This window comes from Sinohyriopsis cumingii, chromosome 17 (genome assembly GCF_028554795.1).
Source record: "Sinohyriopsis cumingii isolate HCF-2022 chromosome 17, ASM2855479v2, whole genome shotgun sequence".
NCBI classification, from domain to species: Eukaryota; Metazoa; Mollusca; class Bivalvia; order Unionida; family Unionidae; genus Sinohyriopsis; species Sinohyriopsis cumingii.
Window position 1 is genome coordinate 89,933,406 of NC_142977.1, and position 25,574 is coordinate 89,958,979.

At 35.6% G+C, this 25,574-nt stretch overlaps 2 protein-coding genes across 3 annotated transcripts in view; one reads left to right on the forward strand and one right to left on the reverse strand.

Annotated features, from left to right (window-relative positions):
• Nucleotides 1-1,322: 1,322 nt before the first annotated feature.
• Nucleotides 1,323-23,441, reverse strand: LOC149779395 (uncharacterized). Of its 2 annotated transcripts, XM_089940059.1 has the most exons (5): nucleotides 23,286-23,441; nucleotides 20,209-20,317; nucleotides 11,995-12,108; nucleotides 5,034-5,112; nucleotides 1,323-1,601 (listed from the first exon to the last, which is right to left on the reverse strand). In XM_089940059.1, the coding sequence occupies exons 1-5, from the start codon at nucleotides 23,375-23,377 to the stop codon at nucleotides 1,510-1,512; spliced, it is 486 nt and encodes a 161-aa protein (XP_089796185.1). In that variant the 5' UTR covers nucleotides 23,378-23,441; the 3' UTR covers nucleotides 1,323-1,509. The 2 variants fall into 2 exon arrangements, with proteins under 2 accessions (XP_089796185.1, XP_089796184.1); XM_089940058.1 differs by lacking the exons at nucleotides 11,995-12,108; nucleotides 20,209-20,317; nucleotides 23,286-23,441 and adding an exon at nucleotides 11,539-11,984.
• Nucleotides 23,442-23,934: 493 nt separating this feature from the next.
• The window catches only part of LOC149779396 (late secretory pathway protein AVL9 homolog), a 162,040-nt gene continuing 160,400 nt past the window's right edge, over nucleotides 23,935-25,574 (forward strand). The window contains exon 1 of the mRNA XM_089940061.1: nucleotides 23,935-24,145. Coding sequence (XP_089796187.1) covers nucleotides 24,065-24,145 — 81 coding nt within the window. The 5' untranslated portion in view covers nucleotides 23,935-24,064. The remainder of the gene's footprint in view (nucleotides 24,146-25,574) is intronic.

The following is a 25,574-nucleotide window of genomic DNA, read 5'->3' on the forward strand; positions in this document are numbered from 1 at the left end:
TATGCTAAACATAACCATGGTGTGACAGATATACATGTGGTAAAAAGACAAGAGATACACTTTATGGCCTATACATAGCTGCCAACCCCCCGAATACAAAAATACTGGCTGCTTGTGACAAAAATACTGACTTTCAGGAACAAATACTGATTTTTAAAATTTTAATGCATATGTAACTATTTACAACATATACAACCATCAGTAAAGTAGGACAGTGTTTTATATAATTATTTAATGTCAAAGATGCATGTGTTGTACCATGTTCCATTCGGATGCCTATTCAGAAGGTGCAAGAGTGCAACACACTCAGACACAGGCTTTTATAGCAGCCTTTTCCACACCTTATCTTTTTTCCAATCATTATCGATTTGAATGTACCAACTTTCACTGATGATCTCAATTCTGTGATTTTCTTATTTTCGTTCTAGCTTATGAGTAATCCTTTGTGATTTTACTGTCTGGAAAACATGTGCGAAATAAATCACCAGCAACACTAGTAACTGAAAGAGGAAGGTTAATTTCCAAAAGAAATTTAATAAACCGAATTTCGATTGAATTACATCAAGGTTCTCTCTGGTATTTATATACGTTGTAAATTCAGGCCGAGTTGTGTATGATGAAGCAGCAAGTTGATGTTTATTAGCTTTCTCATGCTCTTTATTTCATGGGTGTCTCCATGCCCAATAGCAAAATCACATTACACAATTTGCAAAACATAGAGTTTTCTCCTTTACTAGATGGTTTCACAAATCTAAACAAGACAGAACAATTGTCTTTCCAGTTCTGTTTTCTTGTCTTTCCTGGAGAAAATTCTGAATATTCTGCTTTCTTATTCAATTTGATTAGAAGTTGAATATTACGAACATGAGATACAGTGACAGCAGTAACCATTTTCAAAATCCAATATGGCGGATAAAGGCAGGCATGCTTCGATTTCAAATGAACCAATCATATTGTAGAACTGTATTCCTATATACATGTGACACATTTTTATCAGAATGGAACTGAGTGCCCAATCTAACTGAAAATTACATGGAAATTTTTTTATTATTTTTTTAAAATTAAAAAACGTATTTTTTGTAGAAAAAACGTACACACGTATTCAGGTCCAAAATACGGGACAAATACAGCACACTTGGCAGCACTGCCTATACCACTGTCATGGTGGGACATACAAAATACAAAAATTTATCTACTATAGGCACGAGATTACAACTGCTTTAAGTTTGTTGTTCTTCTTGATGTTAATATAAACAGGACATTTTTTTATGATGCTGTGGTAAAGTCACCTTTCAAAAGAGTAGAAAAACAAATTAAACAAATTTGCTGAGCACGCAAACATTTTTATTATCCGCCGATAAAACTTCAAAAAGAAATTGAGATGAATATTTTCACAAAATATATAACATCAGAATTACTAAAATACCATCAGCTGTTCTTTACATCTGATGACAACACTCCACAAGGCTAGGCAAGTTTGGATACTGTTCCACACTTGTCTGAAAGGTACTAGTACTTCTCACAGTCAGCTGACGAGTACTGAGTGCATACAGAATCACTGGTGGTTTCTGTGTAGCCAGACACTTTATCAAGGCCTGAACCTGAAAGTAGATACATCTTCATTTGCATTTTAACTCTGTCAGGTAATAAAATAGTTATTCAGTGATAAAAAAAATGTTCAAGCTTTCAAAATTTCTAATTACAAAGTTTCATCAAGTAGCACAAGGTCACACATTAAGGTAACCTATATTTAGATTTGGAAAAGTCCCCAAAAATCCAAGTCCAAAAAGTTCAGAAGTTTAGAAAAATCTCTAACATTCCTTAACTGCATACATATAAACAGGCATATGAAATTTCATTTGTCAACCTCAAGAGGTTTTTTGGTTAAATATGCTGACAAGTATTTAGTCAAAATATGTAAAAGTAAAAAAAGTATTAAAAAAAATTACAACAAAAATCTCAGAGGGACAGATCCTCTACTATGCAAAAAGGATTTCCAGGAATTCAAATAAGACCATTTTTCCATTTTAACTGTCAAGTGTTGAAATCATCTCTGATATTCTGCAGTGATAACAAGCTTTTCAAATTAGCTTCAGTGGTATACATACTAGCTGTCAGGCTAACATCATTTTCATATGGACCAAGAAAGCATCATTAGAAGGCTTTTGGTGTTATAATGATCATCCATTCTTGGAGAGGAATTACAATAAGATTTGTAAGGCTTTTGTCATGGAAACCATAATGGATGGACTGGCACCATTTTCATTCAAGATAACAATATTTTTCAGACATGACTTTCCGATCAAGAGTAGCAATAACAAGATTTTCAAGACAGCCTCTGTGACAGTCATATTGGAAATCAGACTGGCACTATTTTCATTTAAACCCATGTCAGTATGACTTACTGTTCAAGTAGAGTTATGATAAGATTTCTAAGATGGCCACCACATTGGCCATACTGGAATGTTAGATTCGCACCACCATTTTTATTTCAGACCAGCTCAACATCAAAGAAGTCTTTCAGTGAAAACCCCAGTATTATGACCATTCAGGAGGAAGAGTGAACAACAATTCAAGATGGCTTCCATGGCAACCATATTGGACATCATGACAGTACCATTTGTATTTAGCACCAGAAGACATGATAAGAAGTCTTTCAATGAAAATCCCATGTTGATAATGTGGAGTAGCAGGTAAAAAAATTCAAAATGGCTGCCATGGAGGCCATAATGTATATCAAATCAGCGCCATTTTTATTTTGAACCAGTTAGATGTCAAAAGAAGTTTTGGTGCAAACCCCATGTTGATTTGACCAATAACAGGATTTTCAAGATGGCTACTGTGAAATATGGTTACCTACAGAGACCTACTTTTAAGACAAGGGTATAGTACTCATGAATATACCCTTATCTTAAAAGTAGGTCTCACCCTGTTTAATGATTTCAGGTATAACAGTATTATACAGTAGATAAAACACCAATGTGGTCATGAGCTAAATGCAAAGCCAAAAGTCAGTAAAATACTACATGTAGGTCATAATGACCTTCTTTTGCTGCAAAGGTGTGGTACTTGAAACTAAAACCAAGGATGTGAAGCATAATATATGTCTGTGATGAAGGTGTCATACTCCTCAAGATGCATCCCCTCACAAAATTTCATTTGGTGAAACAGTATGTATACAAGGTGCTAAAAATCTTTTTTACTTTCAGCAAAAATACCAAACCTAAACCTAAGCAAGTAATATGTGAAATGTTGGTCACAATGACATTCTTTTCTGATATGAGCATTGTACGAACAGAGAAGCATACAATCATCCAGCGTGATGATTCCAGCTTGAACAGAGCTTGATAAATAAAATGTTAAAATTTTAACCAAGGTAAATGAAGCATAAAATATGGATTGCAATTTTACCAAAGTCAGTGAAGTATGAAATATAGGTCACAATGACCTACTTACCAACAGCATGTATCTACAGGGTGCTAAAATCCTACCTGGTCATGAGATAAATATGAAAGCTTAACCTAAAATGCAAAATGTAACTCACAACAGCATTCATTCTTGTTTGGTAAGGATGTGTTAATGATAGAGGTCCAGTATGATGATTCTAGCATTTTAACAAGAAACCAAACAAGAACAGAATCCATGATATACACAGATAAATTTTAACGAAAACGTTTGACAGAACTGATGACCCCACACTCACCCCACACTGTTACTTTTATTCCTGACAACTGAAAAATGACTCCTATGTCTCGTTTTTCAAGACAACATAAGAGTTAGTATGTCTCACTTTTCAACTCCAGGACTCAACAATAACAGAGATTGTATGCCTCACTTTTCAATTAATGAAACTTGCAATAACAGAAATGGCATGCCTCACTTTTCCATTAACATAGCTCCACAATAACAGAGATGTTATGTCTCACTTTTAAACAAATGGGGCTCCACAAAAATAGAGACAGTATGTGTCACTTTAAAAAAAACTCCTTGAGCTCCATAACAACAGAGATGGTATGTCTCACTTTTCAATTAATGGGACTCCACAATAACAGAGACTGTATGTTTCACTTTTCTTCTCCTAGGACTCCACAAGAACAGTGAAGGTATGTCTCACTTTTCAACTTCTGGAGCTTCACAATTTTCATCTGAAGCTCCACAATAACTGCACAATAACTGAAATGAACATTGCATCTTAAGATATTCCAGCTTTAACACTTGCCTGTGATAAGATTGTGTAAATTACATTAGTTAAATGAATAGTCCAAACTGCATATGATCACCTGCCTGTGATAAGACTCTGCAAAGTGAAATAGACAGTTGAGTTGTTGAGTAGTCCAGAATTACCTACCTTCACTTACCTATGATGAGGTTGTGCAGGTTGCAATAGTTGGCTGAATAGTCCAGAATTGCATACCTTCACTTACCTGTGATAAAAGTGTCCAAATTGCAATAATTGGTTAAACAGTCCATATTTGCATACCTTCACTTACCTGTGAAAATAGTGTGCAAATTTCAATAATTGGTTGAATAGTCTAGAAATGTACAAATTCACTTACCTGTGATAAAAGTGTGCAAATTGCAATTTTTTACCTTCACTTTTCTGTGATAACAGTAAGCAAATTGCAATAATTGGTTAAACAGTCCATATTTGCATACCTTCACTAATCTATGACAACAGTGGGTAAATTGTAATAGTTGACAGAATTGCATATCTTCACTTACCTGTGATAACAGTGTGAAAATTGCAATAATTGGTTGAACAGTCCATATTTGCATACCTTCACTAATCTATGACAACAGTGTGTAAATTGTAATAGTTGACAGAATTGCATATCTTCACTTACCTGTGATAACAGTGTGAAAATTGTAATAGTTAACTGAATAGTCCAGATTTGTATACCTTAACTTACCTGTGATAACAGTGAATTAATTGGTTGAACAATGCATATTTGAATACCTTCACTTACCTGCGATAACAGTGTGCAAACTGCAGTAATTTGTTAGTAAGTCCAGAAGTGCATAATATCACTTACCTGTGATAAGATTGTGCAAATTGCAATAGTTGGTTGAATAGTCCAGAATTGCATACCATAACTCTGAGGTGGAATATCCCTGCAAAATAATAATCACACTGCTTGAGTTCAGATTAATTTACTCTGCAACTGTATGGAAGCATTATCAAAATTATTAAACCACCATATGTGGTAAATGCTTCTGATTTGTATTTATTAATAAGTAATAGAAAATAATGAAGTGTGAGTCAGTAATGTAATTTATACACATACTGAGAAATATACATAACTGTATAATCAAGACATAAAAGGTGACTGACATTAAATCCCATAAAGTCATCCTGCCATTGTAAGGATTATTTAAATTTCATGAGGTGACTACATTACCTCTCATAACATCATGCTGCCATAGTAATGATTATTTGGTTTTCATAATGTGGTAGTCATTGCCTCTCATAATATCATGCTGCCATTGTAATATATACTTGAATTTCATAATGTGGCAGTTGTTGTTCTTGTTGTTATAGGGTTTAACACCATTTTTCAGCACAAGATAGGCCATACATGGCGGCCAGTATTAATGGTGGAGGAAGAACCCGGGAAAACCCAGGAATGAACCACTGACCCATGAGAAGCTACCTGCAAGCTTTCTCAGACATCCACATTGGCAGAGCATGAGACTCGAACCCACGTAGACAATGGTGAGATGGCAGTGATCCGTTATGGAGAGCGCTTTAGACCACTCAGCCACTTGGGGCCCCCATAATGTGGTAGACACTGCCTCTCATAATATCATGTTGCCATTGTAATACATACTTGAATTTCATAATGTGGTTGACACTGCCTCTCATAATATCATGTTGCCATTGTAATACATACTTAAATTTCATAACATGGTAGAAATTGCCTCTCATAATATCATACTGCTGTTGTAATACATACTTAAATTTTTGTAAAGTGGTAGATATTACCTCTCATAATATCATGCTGCCATTGTAATACATACTTGAATTTCATAATATGGCAGAAATTGCCTCTTATAATATGCTGCCATTTTAATACATACTTGAATTTCATAACATGGTAGAGATTGCCTCTCATAATATCATGCTGCCATTGTAATACATATTTGAATTTCATAATATGGTAGAAATTGCCTCCCATAATATCATGCTGCTGTTGTAATACATACTTAAATTTCATAACATGGTAGACATTGCCTCCTGTTATGTCATCCTATCATAGTTGTTGTTCTAGGGTTTAACGCCATTTTTCAGCACAAGATAGGCTATATATGGCAGCCAATATAAATGGTGGAGAAGAACCTGGGAAACCCCCCAGAAGAACCACTGACCCACGAGAAGCTACTGACAAGCTTTCTCACATGCCCTCATTGGCCAAACCCAAGACTTGAACCCACACAGAGGTGAGATGGCAATGATCCATAACAGTCTGCACTTTAGACCACTCGGGGTCCCCCATCATAGTAATAGTCATTTGAATTTCATCAGGTACCTCCCATAACATCATCCTGCCACAGTAAGGGTTATTTGAATTTCATTATTCTATGTGCATTCTATGCAATGTGCCCTTGAAGCCACCCTCTGTACAATACCAAATCCATGTCTACTTAATCATATTTAGTATCTGAATGCCTGCATGTCTAAACTGAATGGATGTGCAAAAGGCAGTATGAATGAAAGAACTTGTACAATATATGATGACTGATTTTGATTATGACCATATACAAATATTTAGTCTTACCCATGTTTAATCAGTGTTCAGAAACAATTAACAATAGTTGGTTTCAAAAAGCTTCAAAAATGGTATTTGTGGTGTTAAATCCAAACAATTTATTGATGAAAATGACTTCACTAATGGACAAAGACTTCCTTTTATATATGTTGATAACTGCATACTGATTTATTTCTCTGTCAAAACAGATTAAGGCATTTGACTCAACTCCAAAGAATCATGGCCGACATAATGTTAAAACTGCTACCATGTTGTCAAATAGCTTTTCCTTGCCATGGTGTGCAGGTGCCAACCTACTAGCTAATTTCAAGTCAATAATTATTTCAGTATTTTGTCTTCAACTGTTTATTCAGTTTCATGAAATGTTTTCTTTTGTCTTGAAGGATCTTTTATTTATTATTACAGAAAAATTATTACTGTATTTTGTGTAATTTTTTGTACATGAAAAAATAATTATTAATTTCAGTGAATGAAAAAATATATGTAAAAAAAATAATTATGATTTTGCGGTTCTGACAGTGCACGAAAAATAAAGGGATTGTACTGGAACAAATTCTGTGGAACACACACTGCTCAAAAACCTAATGGTACAAACATACAAAGTAAACATATATTTTCTGTCTCATTCTGCTCTCAACTCAAGAATCTAATTACAATAAAAATAAAAGTACTCAAAAATGAGAGAGAGAGAGGATTATGTCTCAGTGTGCAAGATCGTCTGCATTTAGAGCATATGTAGCTGTTATGTTGTGTAATGTTGGCAAAATGATAGTCCTACATGTAAGACATATCACATGTTAATATATTTCAGGGTACACAAAAGTCAAAACATAAATATCAGCATTGAGGTCTTACATGTAGGACTAACAAAATGATTAAGATGGTTTGAACATGTATTAGTTAAGGGTATTATTTATTGGTAAATTGTATGCAATGATTCGAGTTAGCATTGTCAAGAAATTAAGTGCAACTTGTATTCTTACAGCAACAATAATCTCATTATCAAATTGCAATTAAAATAAAGAACCTAAAATCACGTTTTAGTTAATGCAGTGAGCAAATGCATGCATGTGTGTGTGCCCATGAGAGAGAGATGGAAAAAAAATTGTTTGTGTACAAGACCATATTTATTCAGGGCAGTTTTTATTTGTAATATTTATTGCAAAGTGAAAAAAGACTGTATTTTGAGTTACCTGACAATGGAGATAATCCTCATGTATTATGACCATACCATGTTCCATTATCAATAAACTGCTAAATCAACAATTAATTCTTGTTTTAATTACTATGTACATTGTTACAACAACCATATGGCTACGAAGTGTTATTTACATGATAATTAAACATGCTTATTGCTTTAGTTATTCCAGTTGAAACCAGACTAAGGGCATGAATTGACAGAACAGGTGAAATCAGCAAGGCTGCCAGTAGGGAAATGAGGCTCTCTTTAGGGAAATGAAAATCTCTCAGTGTGCTATTAAAGCTGTTGTCAATGCAGAATTTGTTATAAAGATAAGCGATCATAAGCATTACTTGTTATTCGAACTTGCCAATATAAAAAATAGAGGGGTATATCATTGAATAGATTTGCAATAAAATGTTAATTATATCCAAGTCAAAACAGAACAAGCACTAAAAAGATAGTACAGTGTGACCCCGCCATAACACAGTATTTGGGAGCCATAGAACCTGACCGTGTTATAGGACAAACCATGTTGTATGCAACCAGTCAGTTAGCTCAAGAAATTGATGCATGTACACCAAATATCTCTTGCCATTTATTGGCACTTTTACGTAGAATTTTGTAAAACCAGCTATAAACCTGACCTAATTACTTGACTGAAATGCTGACAAAAACAGTCCAAAGTAGTGCATCTCATTTCCATAGCTCGATTAATAAACATTATATCTTTTCAAAGATATGTGCAGAATAGGCCAACATATCGCGAGTCATGAAAACAAAGGGGTGGTATCCCGTGTGTCCAAAATTAATATTATTTTGAACATAATATACTGGTGACAATTGCCTCTTCAAATTGTAAGCATTGCAGTATCTTATTTTCATCAATTGGTCAAATTCGGTATGCGTTTTGCTTCGATGTTGGAGACAGAAACCTTAGGTGTGCAGAAATGCCCAACAGCATATATATACATGTCTAATGTATAGCTTGAATAGAATATCACTATGTACTCACCAGTGAATCTCATACACTGCATCCACAATACAAGTAATTCCTTTGCACACACAGAGATTTAAAATATTCAATAATTTTGTCACCGATCATATAGGTCTGAAATTAGAGGGAAAGAAATAGCACAGTCATGTAACAAATGATGAAGTGCATTTACTTTTCAGTACATCCCAAGTCAGTGCATTTTAAGCCACTGTTGGAAGCGTTAGTAAGCATAAACTTTTTTCCTGCACAAAAAAGACTTTCCTGGCACAGTAAACATGTTCCAGTCACATTGTAAAATGAAACAATCGATCAGATTCCATTGTTTTGTATAAGTTTGGTACTGACATCCTCTTAAGAAAGGTTCTTTGTTTTAATTGAAGATTGTCGTTGGCTTTCTTTGATGAAGGGTACATGTGTTATTGAAGTCACCACTAAAGGACAGCTTTGGAGAACCAAACAAATGCCCATTTCTTATTGTGGCGGCAACATCAAATAATTGTATCGCCATGATTGAGGCTGATTTTTTCCGTTTGCTTAGCATGTTTTCAAAACAATCAGTGCTTCAAAAGTAATCTTATTTCTTTGAAATTTCAGCAAACTATTTTACCTGGGAACATTTTTCAAAAAGGAATTGGCTGTCATTTGGTCAATTGTAGATACTGTTCCTCACTGCCTACTGAATAGACCAACAAGAAAGATCTAGGTTGTTTTTTTTTCTTTTTTACATTTATGGTAGCGGAGTGATACTACCTTCCATGCATGCATCAGAAATTTAAAAATGTGTCAATGGATGATAGAGACACAGGTGTTCTGGTCTGATGACAGGGGTTAATATAAAAAATGTGAGTGTTCTGAAGGATTTAATTCTGAGTGAAAAGAAGAGGAATTTTACCTACCATCCACATACAAATGTCAGTCCATGTAAATATATTAATTATTGGCAAGCGGCCAAAAATCCGATGAAAGATTGATTATGAGATAATGCCTTTTCTGATTGATCTCCACTACCAGAAATGTCACCAAAAAAAAAGAAGCAGGTATCTCATAACATTCAGTACTCATGCTAGGTGTCAACATAAGCAGATTATGATATAACAGTGCACTGTTAAGATAATCTGTCAATATGGACAAAGAATTTGTTTATGGAATTATAGATAAATTTCAGTGCATTTTATATAAAGTTTGTGGCTTCCTTTCATGAGACCTTTGAATTTTTCCACTCCAAACCAACGGTTGTAAATGCAAGTTGAAACAGCCAACAATATTGCCAATAAAAACAAAAATTGCCAGATGATAGATTTTGCCACCATTAAGGAAAAAAATATCTCAATTTGCGACATTGTCAAAGCCCTTCATAATCCCTGAATAAACTTCTTACACATTATCTTTTGTACTTTTAAGAATAAAAAGCTATTTTTCGTGTATGAGAAAAATAAATACAAAATTTCAGGAGCCACACCACAATTGTCTTGTGTTATTCATGCACAATCTATTCCCCAAAATGATAAACTTTTTACGGTTTTTTCATACTAGAAAGACTTTTTTTCATGTACAAGAAAAATACATGTATCTGTAATTCCAGGAGCCACACCATTACCGTGTTACATCTGAATTCTTGTTATAATGGCGCGCGCAACATCAGGATCATACTATATATGCATTTTTCTTTTTATGGCCCCTAAATATGAACACTGTGATAGGTTGGGGATCTCACTCATTCACTTCTAAGCGAAACCCTGTGACAAATTCTTTGGGGGTGTGGTGGGGTGGGGTGGGATGCCAGGAAGTGATGGATGCCAGGGCCAATATCATTGCAAGTTATATTGGATATAAGGTGTGAAACTCTTGGTGTATTTCTAACTCACAAATCTGATTCTGAAACTATTCTTTTCCCCTTAATGTACAATAAGCATTTTTTTTATAAATAAGAAACTCACAATAGACACTATTAAGAAAGGAGATATTTATCTTGGCTGTTTTTCTTGCTGGAAGGGCTCCAATTTTTTCAAACTCTTAGACCAGGGGTGCATAACATATGGCCTAAATGCCACATGCATCCTGCCAACACACTGTGTGGTCAATGGCCAGTGTTCTTAATTTACACATATATTTAACCTACAGGCACCAAGCTTTCAGTGTGGCCTGCTTAGTTTGAATCATAATCAATTCTGGCCCAACAGAGTTGTGCATCCCTAACTTAGACCAACTATTGCAATTGGCAAAGACATAAACCCACTACCCTAAATATTCTGCATGTCTATGAAGGAGGACTGTAACATTGTAAAACAACCTACAAGTGTTTTTCAAGCTACTCTGAAAATTTGGAGTAGATCACAAAAGGTTCATAAATACACTATTCAGGTTCAAAGATTATTATTTACATCCATTACACCTGTAGACTTTATGGTCAAATGAATACTTACATCCACATTGCAAACATCTCCATCTGATTTCATGGTGAGAGTCAAATGAATACTTACATCCACATTGCAAACATCTCCATCTGATTTCATGGTGAAAGTCAAATGAATACTTACATCCACATTGCAAACATCTCCATCTGATTTCTTGGTGAGAGTCAAATGAGTACTTGCATCCACACTGCAAACATCTCCATCTGATTTCATGGTGAGAGTCAAATGAGTACTTGCATCCACACTGCAAACATCTCCATCTGATTTCATGGTGAGAGTCAAATGAATACTTACATCCACACTGCAAACATCTCCATCTGATTTCATGGTCAGAGTCAAATGAATACTTACATCCACACTGAAAACATGTCCATCTGATTTCATAATGAAAGTCAAATGAATACTTACATCCACATTACAAACATGTCCATCTGATTTCATGGTGAAAGTCAAATGAATACTTACATCCACATTACAAACATCTCCATCTGAGTTCATGGTGAAAGTGAAATGAATACTTACATCCACACTGCAAACATCTCCATCTGATTTCATGGTGAAAGTGAAATGAATACTTACATCCACACTGCAAACATCTCCATCTGATTTCATGGTAAGAGTCAAATGAATACTTACATCCACACTGCAAACATCTCCATCAGATTTCATGGTGTAGGTCAAATCGTCTTTGTAATGTTTGACTGGAGTCTCATGAACCCCTTTGACTTCTGTATCACTCTGACTTGTCAGCTGAAAACAGTGTATAAATTATTACTTTGAACTTGCCATGCATGTGTGTGTGTGTATATATGATATATGTAGTGTCTATGTGCTGTATCACTGATAGATGATGATATGCATACATTTTTAATTAAAAGGAAATGAGGCTTGCCAAGTTTCCTTTTAATGAAACATTTATGTGAGTGGTATATAGATATATTTCATTTATATCACATACAAATACACATATCTGCCATTTGAACGGAGTTAAGATTGACTACAGGCAACTGTGTATTGACCAAGTGAATGAACTTACATGCATGCCAACTGTGTCTATTATAAAATGTAGTTCTACGCCTTTTGTGGCTATTCACAATCACCACTGCATATTTGTTGTTTGAGTTTCTATTTTTGTTCACATTGATTAAATCAATATAAGACACACTTATGACTTAAACATGAAAGATGGTTTTAATGAAGAAAGTAGAGCACTATAAACACTGAATGCTCAGCCTGTCATGTATCGGCACATGGAAATAAGCATAGCATAGAAACTAAGCAAAATGATGAGCCAACAAGTCAAAATTAAAATATTTCATATATTTACATTTGATCTAAGTCACTATTCTGCTTTACTAGACATTACTATTGACCATAAAATTGTTCCTCTCTCTCTTTGGCTGGTTTGACTTAACTTTTACCATTATTCATAGGTCCCGAGACATTGCCTTATGACACAAGTGAAAATCCTCACACACTATAATGGTCCAGAGAGAGAGAGAGAGGGTGGGGGGAGATGGCCTTTGGACATCTTCATATTAAATTAATTTTCATATTAAATTGATTATACAGACACTGTAGATAAATCCCAAGGAAAGTGTACACACACCGTTACGATGAACCATTGTAACATAATCAAGCTACCATGTTTTGAGAATGAATGGGATTTAAGAAATAACAAACACGTATGTGATTGACAATGAAAACAATGTATTATCCTCTCACACTAACGATTGTAAAATAAACAAACAGGACACCAAAAATCAATACAAAAGTACATAGCATGGATCCAATGGAAAACAATGATGAAGAACAAATAACTAATTATTTGGAATATTTAATTACACTATGATATTATCTCATATAGTCAAACACTACCGTGCCTCTTGTCTCTATAGTCAACCACTACAATGACATTACTCTTTATAGTCAAACACTATAATGACATTTCTCTTATAGTAAAACACTATGACATTTCTTTTTATAGTCAAATACTATACTGACATTTCTCATACATATGACCAATGTTTACTTGACATCTCATATGATGCTCTTGACCTGCTTTCCCCAGCTCGATCACTTTAACCACACAGGACTTCCATGCGCACACATTGGCACTTCTCCTGGTGGTCTTTCATCTCTCCTCACTACAGTGGTCTCTAGCTACATCTAGTTAGCCCGCACCCAGTTATCCACACCTTGTAACCCACACCCAGTTATCCACTCCTACTCCTAGTTAGCTGAGTATGAGAAAATAACTGTTTTCTGATTATCAGTCAGATTAATAAAATCAAACCAATATCAACACACCTGAAATATTTCCTTATGTATGACCTTCTGTAATGTACAAATGACACACCATTGATTGGTTAAAAAAAAAGATATGATATGTCATATATATATGAACATCTTCAATATTAGTTATGATGGCAACAAAAATAAACTACAAACAGGAGTACTGCATATATGCCTATATCCCTGTCAACAATCTGAACCACACCATTTCTCGCAACCAAATTACATAAGCCATACACTCTTGGTGAATTACTCTAAAAGTATGATGAAACAATGCAAGCCTACAAGGTGTTTTGCAAAACTGAGCATTAATTTGAACTAAAAAGAATGTAACTCACCCAACTTGTTGGCTTGAACTAGGCAAAACATAATGGCAATCCCACCCTGACAGCTAAACGTACAAAGATCTTCCCTCTGATGGCTGTGCAAATCAAGATCCCTAAGTAATATATATAGTCATGCGTGGCAACATGTATTAATCACTTGCCACACAAGCAATGTAGGCATCATGCTATGCAAGGAAAAGGTATATTTACAAAAATACTATGGTGCACCAAACATGTCACCTTAATAATACTGGGATATATGGTTGTCTAGCCAAGCCATATCAGGTATTTCGTGACACACCTTCCCTTTCAAAAAAGTATATATACTTTTTAAGACTACAAAATCACACGATATGGTTCAAAATGGTTTAACTTCTGCTGAGATAACCTGCATCTACATTTTCCATGCCTTTTATAACTTCAATCCAGAGTCTGTAAGGTTGTAAGGCCCATCACATCAACCATGAATTAATAATTTTGGCCTTATTGAGGTAAAGAAGAGGTTGAATTCTCAGCCATGGAGGTAGGTTTGGAATTTATCTATTCCCCCGACGACTGCCAAGCACTCTTTTCTATCACCGAGATATTCTTTTCCCTTGGAAGCAACTTCCTACTGGCATAGGGGACTGGGAGTTTGACTCCATCCTGTTCCTGTAATAGCACAGCCCCATGTCCTATCTCTGAATTATCAGTTCTTAGATAAACACTTTGTTTAGTTTTGGCAATTTCAGTATGGGCGCTTCTGTTAGCAGCTTCTTCAGAGTGTTAAAAGCACTATCCTGATTTTCACTCCACTGAATCTTGTTTGGTTGTCCCTTTTTACTCAGGTCGGACTTGCAATGGCTGCGAAGTTAGGGATGAATTTGTGATAACATCCCACAAACCCAATGCATGACCTGATTTGTTTTCTTGATTCGGATGGCAATGCATCCTCGATTGCCGCAAGTTTCTTGTGGTCGGGTTTCAATTCGTTTACCCTCCTGATTATGTGTCCTAAACATTCTAAACTTCCATACGCTATGTTACATATATATATATATTTATAGTAAGTGTCTGTATCAATGATATACCACAAGATGTATACATTTTTCATTAAAAGAAAATGAGGCTTGCCCGAGTTTCCTTTTAATGAAATATTTAACGAGTGGTATATTACTGATACAGCGTACATACTATACATATTTTATTTATATCACATAAAAATGTATATATTTACACTTTGAATGGAGTTAAGATATGCTCAACTGTGTATTGCCTGAGTGAATGAACTCCTCACATTCCTGTGAGTGTGTCCACTACAAAATGTAGTTCTACGATTTTTCTTCTTGTTCACAATGACATATGAATATACTGATAAGATGATTGTTTTCTTTTTCAGTTTCTATTTTTATTCACATTTATTAAATCCATATAAGACACACTCATGATTTAAACTCTTTTTCTATCACCGAGATATTCTTTTCCCTTGGAAGCAACTTCCTACTGGCATAGGGGACTGGGAGTTTGACTCCATCCTGTTCCTGTAATAGCACAGCCCCATGTCCTATCTCTGAATCATCAGTTCTTAGATAAACACTTTGTTTAGTTCTGGCAATTTCAGTATGGGCGCTTCTGTTAGCAGCTTCTTCAGAGTGTTAAAAGCACTATCCTGATTTCTGATTTTCACTCCACTGAATCTTGTTTGGTTGTCCATTTTTACTCAGGTCGGACTTGCAATGGCTGCGAAGTTAGGGATGAATTTGTGATAACATCCCACAAACCCAATGCATGACCTGATTTGTTTTCTTGATTCGGATGGCAATGCATCCTCGATTGCCGCAAGTTTCTTGTGGTCGGGTTTCAATTCGTTTACCCTCCTGATTATGTGTCCTAAACATTCTAAACTTCCATACGCTATGTTACATATATATATATATATTTATAGTAAGTGTCTGTATCAATGATATACCACAAGATGTATACATTTTTCATTAAAAGAAAATGAGGCTTGCCCGAGTTTCCTTTTAATGAAATATTTAACGAGTGGTATATTACTGATACAGCGTACATACTATACATATTTTATTTATATCACATAAAAATGTATATATTTACACTTTGAATGGAGTTAAGATATGCTCAACTGTGTATTGCCTGAGTGAATGAACTCCTCACATTCCTGTGAGTGTGTCCACTACAAAATGTAGTTCTACGATTTTTCTTCTTGTTCACAATGACATATGAATATACTGATAAGATGATTGTTTTCTTTTTCAGTTTCTATTTTTATTCACATTTATTAAATCCATATAAGACACACTCATGATTTAAACTCTTTTTCTATCACCGAGATATTCTTTTCCCTTGGAAGCAACTTCCTACTGGCATAGGGGACTGGGAGTTTGACTCCATCCTGTTCCTGTAATAGCACAGCCCCATGTCCTATCTCTGAATCATCAGTTCTTAGATAAACACTTTGTTTAGTTCTGGCAATTTCAGTATGGGCGCTTCTGTTAGCAGCTTCTTCAGAGTGTTAAAAGCACTATCCTGATTTTCACTCCACTGAATCTTGTTTGGTTGTCCATTTTTACTCAGGTCGGACTTGCAATGGCTGCGAAGTTAGGGATGAATTTGTGATAACATCCCACAAACCCAATGCATGACCTGATTTGTTTTCTTGATTCGGATGGCAATGCATCCTCGATTGCCGCAAGTTTCTTGTGGTCGGGTTTCAATTCGTTTACCCTCCTGATTATGTGTCCTAAACATTCTAAACTTCCATACGCTATGTTACATATATATATATATTTATAGTAAGTGTCTGTATCAATGATATACCACAAGATGTATACATTTTTCATTAAAAGAAAATGAGGCTTGCCCGAGTTTCCTTTTAATGAAATATATGGTTTTTATGAAGAAAGTAGTGCACTGCAAACACGGTTAGCTTCTTGTACACTGAACCTGTACTGTCAGGCATTCACGTACTGGCATATGGAAATTAGTGTGGAATAGAAACTAAGTGAAATGACAAACCAACAAGAGGTAATTAAAATATTTTAATATACTGACAGTTCATCTAAGTCATTATTCTGCTTTAATAACATTTCTAAAGACTATAAAATTTTCTCTCTCTCTCTTCTCCTTTGGATGGCTGAACTAACATTGCCATCATTCATAGGTCCAGAGACATCTTTGTATGACTTAAGTGAAAATCCCCAATTTCTCAAAGGGGGGTGGGGGGTGGGGGCAACCTGCTTGACATTTTTGTATCAATAATTAATAATCGATGTTTAGAACATTATAATAGGCTTAAGAAACAGCAACAAAGGATTAAAACACAATACAGTATGTGTACCTTGCAACTGACAAATTTAACATATAGGTCTAGTGTCACTGGCTATTGCAACTATGTATCATTGATATTATAAACACTATAGATAGATCCCAAGAAAAGCATAAACATACCATTACGATAAACCAGATTAATGTAGGTTACTTGGTACAAGTTCAGTTTTAATGTTTTCGTCCAGCGCAATACGTTTTTCTCTCTCACTCCAGATTTGTGTTTATTTTGTAATTTACACACAAGAGGGGAATGGGAAGGAAAAAAAGAATTCCAATGAAATTGTGTATCATTTTAATATCATTTAGAAAATAGAGACTATTAATATTTTTTATCATTACTTTCATGTCATTTATGATTAACGAATGAGTAGAAATTCATCACTGATCTACAGGCCTGCAGTTGAAAGAATGTTTATATATTTGTATTATTGTGCCATGGGCGGATCACAATTTGATATACCAATAGTACTGGCATATCAATTTGCTTTATACCAACACTTTAAATGCCATGTTATTTTTAATGCATGTGGTACATCTTCATTTCAACTGCTAACTGCACAGACCCATATATGCCAGAGCATCATGTGGGAAAAGATCTGGGTCTCCACAGTTTGTTAGGAGCAATCAGTAGAACAAATATCATATGCCTCGATCTGCTGGCACATTATGCAATTGCAGTTCAGGGTCTATGTTGTTTGCAGTTGGACTTGACTTGTTAGCAAGTATATATGGTAGCTAAATTTACAATTTTAGTGATAGATTAAATGTCAGATTTGAAGATATGACCAAGTTGCTCATGTTAATGTAAAGAGTCACCCTGTGTCTATTCATCTGTACATGTAAGTAGTAAATATGCACAAACGAGCTAATAATGTAGCAAAGTTCCAAATAATCGATTTTGGTAGAGCAACAATCCCTTTCAGAGAAATGACCATTCAATTAATTACAACTTAATATGTAATCAAGTTTGGTCAAAATCCTGTTCTACACCATCCATTGCTGATATGTTATTCATATGGATACAAAAGTTTATTATAAATTATTGGCAATGTTTCTTTACTAATTTTCAAATGTTTTTATTTCTGAAACACTGATACAGTGCCCATCAAATACTGTAGATTTAAAACACTGTTCCGTAATTATATTGTTCTACAAAGTTTGAAAAATGAACTAATCATGGATTTAACTTGATAATTAATTGGTTAGAACTAATTATGGATCATACAATTTGACCTGCTTTATAACACTATACTTAAGTCAGGCAAGCTGGTACAGTATCTGATTATTCATTATGAATGTGTCAGGTCATGGACAGCACAGTCCATCCACACACATGTAGGCTAATCTACTGTACCTCTTATCTTTTTGTAGTCAAGTACCATGTGGGATGAACACTTGCAACACTCATTATATCTATACTAAGACTCATTTAATCAATATTTACTTCCAAAAATTATCTTTTTGTTTTGTTTTGGTAGTGAACAATGACAAAAGCCTGAATTTTGTCAGCTAAACATATTATACATATCAAAATGATGCTAGTAATGAAACATATTATACGTATCAAAATGATGCTAGTAATGAAACAAAGACTAAAAGCTACAATTTTTTTTATTCTGCAACATGTTTCTTTGAGCCACAACGACCTTGACCTCAGACCTTAAGACCCCAAAAATCAAAAGATCTCTTCCATACCTTATTTACAAGCCCTCCTCAAGTTCTAGTCAAGGCATGTGGTCTAGAAGTAAAGTGTTCATACAAAAAACATTTTTTCTATTTCAGCTGCATAGGCCTTGAACTTTCATCTTTTGACCCCAAATCAAAAGGCTTTTTCCTTTCCTCAGTGCAAGCCATTCACAAAGTTTGATCTAGTATGTGAAGAAAACAATTTTCTTCTTTAGTCCTAGCATCTCTGAACTTTGAATTTTTGATCCCAAAATCAAAGGTTTCTTCCTTACACCAAAATTGAAGCCAGTAATAAAATCCAGAAACCATAGACTGTTTAGAACTTAAGTTATTGTGTAGAAACAAAACTGGTAACAGATGGACAACATCACAACATGGTAGGCATGTAAAAAAAAAAGTTGCTGAATAATATGAAGGGCTATGTTGGTTACAAGTTTTGTACAGAAAACCAAAAAGTAGTTTTCAAGAAGTTTATAAAAGATTTCCAAACGTTTTCAAGGAGTATTTTTCATTATGGAAATAGGATTTCATTCTTATGTTCCTTGTGTTTCACTGCATACATGTACTATTTAAATACAAAAGTACTTGACAAAAAACAACAAATAGAACTTGCTAGTGCACCACTACAGCGAATTGATACTACACATGTATCATTTGATCCAGACAATTTTATCCCATTTCATTTACTTCATTATGTTTGAATTGCATAAATAACGAAAATTAAGAATTTGACATTGGCTGTGTATTCAAGTAAAGAATATGCAGGCCCAAAGGAAGGCATTTTAAATGTGGAGTGGTCATCCACAGATGCAAATTTTCTTTCTGTATCGTTTTCATAAAAAGTCATCAAAATACATGTACAACCATTGCACATAGTTTGAAAAAGTTAGTTTATGATTAAATGGAACTGCCATTAAGTGATATATTATTAAGGAGTTTGGGGAAAATTCATGGAATTTGGTGGAAAATTCAAGGTTGTTTGGGGGAAAATTCAAGGAGTTTTTCAAACCATTTTTTTCACTGACTTTTTAAGAATAAAATCAACATTTTCAATGTTCATAAACCATGAGAACATAAAGACAGACAAACAGATGGTGGGACTGATGAATGGAAAAGATGATCACTATAACACACATCAATGTAGAGAATTGGTTATGTACACAATGAATAAGGAATAAAAAACAGGAATCATTTGAGGCTTAAATGCCTCTTTTACCGTGTATAAGCACTTCTCTCCTCCATTTTTACAACCATCTGGACCCCTCCAGGCTTCAAATTGGTTTACTATCTTCTGCTTTACATCACTGCATGGTATGCCAAAAATCCTTTGATAAAGAAAAAATCTGCAAGTAAACCATCAGCTAGTTCCATTTATTCCATTACGAAAAGATTGATCTGTTATTAGCAATGGTATGATACTATAATGGCTGCCTGCTGGTATCTGGATTTATTCCAGGTAGTGTTAGGCAAGCATTGTAATATTAAAACTGATAAAACCTCAGTATAATACTGCCAAGAGTATTTGTTGGTGTCTTCTAGATTTCTGTCCCTTGAACAACATCACAAAGATATCAATGTGGAAGAAAGTCACAGGATTATAAGTGCAGCATACCTCTGAGCCTAAGTACAGCATATCTCTGATCCTAAGTGCACTGTACCTTCAATCCAAAGAACAGAGTACCTTTTTATCCTAAGTACAATGTACCTTCGATCCAAAGAACTGAGTACCTTTGTTCTTAAGTACTGAGTACTTTTGATCCTAAGTAGTGTACCTTATGACATCATGAACACCTGCAACATTTATTGTACTATTAGTATTAAATAAAAATCAAATTATGCTCAGGCCTTTAAACAATTAATCCAGTGTTTACAATTAATTCTTGCAAACTGAACTTTTCATGATCTTTCTATTGTTCATTCTACATACCATTGCAAATGATATTTGCATTTGTAACTCACTGAATTTTCAGGTTGGCGCAATTAAATGTAGCTAAAATTCATTTTGCACACAACACCATTCACACAGAGCATAACACCACTCACATACCCTAGTCGTTTTACAAGAGTTCTTTGATGTGTTGTGACCTGTGGAAGAGTCCATTTGTTTATTAAGGAGTGATCAGCTTTCCTATTCGGCTTTATTCGGCAATAATGTAGTTGCCTCCCTTATATTTCTTTGCAGTATCAAATACGGACTTTTCCAGACCCCAGGACGAGTGTGTGTGTGTGTATGTGATTTGGATTTTTAATGTAGCTTTAACAATTTTTCTGTCATATCGCTACAATATCTGCAGTGTGGCAGTTAATAGCAATATCTAGCACTGGGGCATCATGCCGCAAACATAAAGCATGATGTCCCACCCATTCACATTATCATGACACCAGGCCAACCAGTCCTAACACTAACCTCTTAATGCTGAGCGCCAAGCAAGCCAGCTAAAGTACCATTTTAATAATTATTCGGTATGACTTGGTCGGAGATCGAATCCATGACCCCCCAAATCTGAGGCAGACGCTCTAACCACTAAGCCACCAGAGCGGTCCCCAGGACTGTGACCACTTAGGGGTCATGTTCTGGTAACCTATGTTATTTACCATAATCAGTGATTTTATAATCCAATCAGATGAAGTCTTATATCTTTGCATTTGGAGCCAGAGCACTGTGGATGAAGAGCATGACTGTGTACTGAACGATTTGATTCACTTTCAGATTTTTGACAGCTGCATTTCCATTAACTAATTCAGAGGTACCGGAACATGACCCTTAAGTGGTCATCGGCAGATCTTCATGTATGAAAACAGAGATCTGATTTTAATCTTGTTGTAGGGTTTAACGCCATTTTTCAGCACATGATAGGCTATGCATGGCAGCCAGTATTAATGGTGGAGGAAGAACTCAAATCCACAAAGACGGAGGTGAGATGGCAGTGATCCGTAACGGAGAGTGCTTTAGACCACACGGCCACTCTGGGCCCAGATTTTAATCTGATTATATATATAATGTACATGTCACCAAAAGAACCCTTGAGCAGACGGTAGCACCACAGTCGTGAGCAATACTGGTAAGTGTATAAAACATACACTGATGTTTGCAGACAAATTTTCTGCAGATTTTTGCAGGTTTTAATGACTTGGTGATATCAGTCTCAAAACCGCCAGCAAATATCATCACGATGTGGGGCAGATTTATCAGCCTATGGTCATAGGAGAAATGTGAGGATAAAGACAACATTTAATGATATAATCTCCTCAGGGAAAATACAATAACAAATAAGCCGGAGTTGAAATCACTTATGGTCACATTTTAGACTGGATTCTTCATAGACCTGATGATAACATTCTACGGTCCTCCCTGGTATTCCATGACCTTGCATCCAATCATCTCTGCATTATATGCCATCATGACGTATCAGTTCCTAACCCTCCACTTTTATCTGCTACTAAGAGAAACCTCTGTATGATAAAGAGAACCAAACTAATGCACGACATCCAAGCTAACCTAACAACTTGCTTACCTCCTACAGCAGAATGGGATTAGAGTGATTGAAAATGAGGCATGGCCCACATGCACTTGATTAGACTAATGTGTACGCTCAACAATTAACACATGTGTGTGATTTAGATATTTAATGTTGCTGTAACAATTTTCGTCATATTGCTATGGTGTCTGCAGCATGGCAGTTGGAAGTGATGTCTAGCACTGGGGCACCATGCTGCAGACATGTAGCATGATGTCCCGCACAGTCCCACTGACACCAGGCCAACTAGTCCTACAATGTAAGACATAGTAAATGTTGTTTTTGCTTCCATCACCTCCAGCACAAAATCATCGGGTGATGTGTCTATAGTCCGACCAGTCCTAACACTAACCTCTTAATGCTGAGGGCCTAGCGAGGCAGCTGTTAGTACCATTTTTATAATTCTTTGGTATGACTCGGCCGAGGTTCGAACCCACGACCTCCCGCATCCGGGGTGGACGCTCTAACCAATAGGCCACCGGAGCGGTCCCAATTAACACGTGTTAATTAGTTTGTGTACACATTAGTCTACCCGGAATCAAGTGCCTGTGGCATTGTCTTATCACCTTTGGCCAAATACGTATTATATGGGAGTAACACGTTCTGGAGTAAATTGTGGAAAATTGTGACTATAGTTCTACCAATGTTCTTCCTACTCAACGCCCAAAACATAAATATCAAGGTCGCGGTCTTAGATTGTAGACTAGTATTATAAGACCTATCTTTATTGTTTAAGCTTAGCCGCTCAGAACACCTCAAGTAAGTTATTACATACCACTTAATTTTGCAAGACGCATGCAAGGGACCTGCATGTATAGAGGCTGTGGCAGCCACCGTGAGCAAAAGCGTTAAAACCACATTCAACATCTTGTAGTATCTACGGTTGTCACTGTTATGTAAGGTATCATGCGACGAAGTTATAAAAGGAAAGTAGACTGCATAACAGAAGATAGTTTATTGCAATTCTTGTAGTTGAAATTAACCAGAAGATCCATTGTAAACCAGTCAACTTAAGTTAGCAGTAACATTAGATTTCTGATCCAGAGTTTCGCACTTTTCTATATGTGTTTGCTTTTTAAAACGAAAACAAACAAACAAAATCACAAAAAATGAGAATGTGTAAGGCAGGATTAAAATAACAACATTTTTTATTTATTTTTATATCAAAGATTGAGCCTGTTTCTAGTTTAAAAGCACAAATCTGGAATCACTTTTGACGTGTCCGAAACAAAAATGATAGCTCTACGTGATAACGTTTTCAGTCTAAACTTGACAATTGCCCCGGAGAGGCTCTCGGCTCATTCCGTCAGGTCCTGAAATCATGTTTCCTTATCGACTTGACGGAAAAAGCCGAATATATCTCAATTGAGCAAAACTGGGATAGTCTGATTGACTAATATACCATTTTCGATTGGGTAGATTGCCGGACATTTTATCTAATCAATAGAGCCGTCACTTAAACTGGTTGGATATACTACGGAAGAGGATGCAACGGTCCAACCTGTCAATGTTGTAAATTACAGCGTCTTGTGGTTTATAAGCTTTCAAACCATCATGGCGAATGCTTCAAAGAGCCAAGATAATCCGGTTTTACATGTTGTGGTGATCGGATTTCACCACAAGAAGGGTTGTCAGGTTGGTGCGACACCCGAGGGGGGTGGAGTAGAGAAATCAGTATGGAGTTTTCTACCAGTTGAACTGGCAGTTGTACTCCGCCTTTTTTTTTTTTTTTTTTTTTTGTTAATTCTTTCTGACATGACTGGTGGCGGAAAACATCTTTATAAGACACTGCGTGCTGGAGCGTCAGCTTTGTTATTTAGGGGATTATGAGGCCGCTTGTTACTAAATAATAAATTTATTTTGACGTGCCTTTGCAAGAGAGCAAGTACAATCCTTCCTCTATTGATTTTGTATTAATCCCATTCCCAGTCGGAAAAGAACAACTGCTTATTTAGAGACTACTTACTTAGGATTGCGTGAAAAGCTGTATGATCGAAAGGCTAAAGCATTGCATGTAATCGTCCCAAACATGTTAGGGTCCCACTGTAGTCCTACAATGTAAGACATGGCACCTGTTTCTTTTTTTGTCTTACTACCCAAATAACGGGCTTGTATAGCGTGTTCCGATGTCGTTTGACATCGGAACGAGTAGTCAAAGTTTCAGGAATATCTTGCACACTTGGCAACCCATATCAACACTCTTCCACAAATTGATATGTAATTAATATACTTACTGTGCTGTTTTTGTCCTGATGGAATCAAAATCTGACACTAGCAAATGGACGCATTTTCATGTTCCGTTGACATACATCTGAATTTGTTGCAAAGCCAACTGAAATTTAGTCCATTGAAACTTGAAAACAGGTCCATTTCTATTGCGAGAATTTGAATTTATTAGAGAAAATAGTCTAACTAAAACATTATGACTTTACTTTGTACAAAAGCTTTATTATTTTACTTGCCAGTTGTGAGATATTCCTGAAAATTTTACTTTCGTTAGGATGTTGGTTGACATCAAAACATGCTACACAATGCCATTAGTTAGGCAGTAAGACCCTGATGCCCAAAACATAAATATCAGCATCGAAGTCTTATATGTAGGACTAGTCCCAGTGATGTAGGCTTTGTTTAGACCAACAGGTAGGTCTCAATATATCTTTTACTTGAAAATTTTGATTTTCCTGCCTGGAAAGTTTCAAATTTAGTCACAGTCTTACAGCATATTTTATCCAAAATGGCGTCACTCAGCTGATGATAAATACACACAGGCACATGCATGCATGAATTATAAAAATTGTACTAACAGCTGCCTCTCTGGCACTCAGCATTAAGAGGTTAGTGTTACGACTGGTCGGCCTGGTGTCAGGATAATGTGACTGAGTGGTACATCATGCTACATGTCTGTGGCATGATGCTCCAATGCTAGACAACACTCTAAAATGTCATACTGCAGACACTGTAGCGATATGACTGAAAAATTGTTAAAGGTCACCTGCCACCTATATTGTACAAATGTGTGATATTATTATAGTTATAAACAAAACGCATTGGTTATGTATGCACA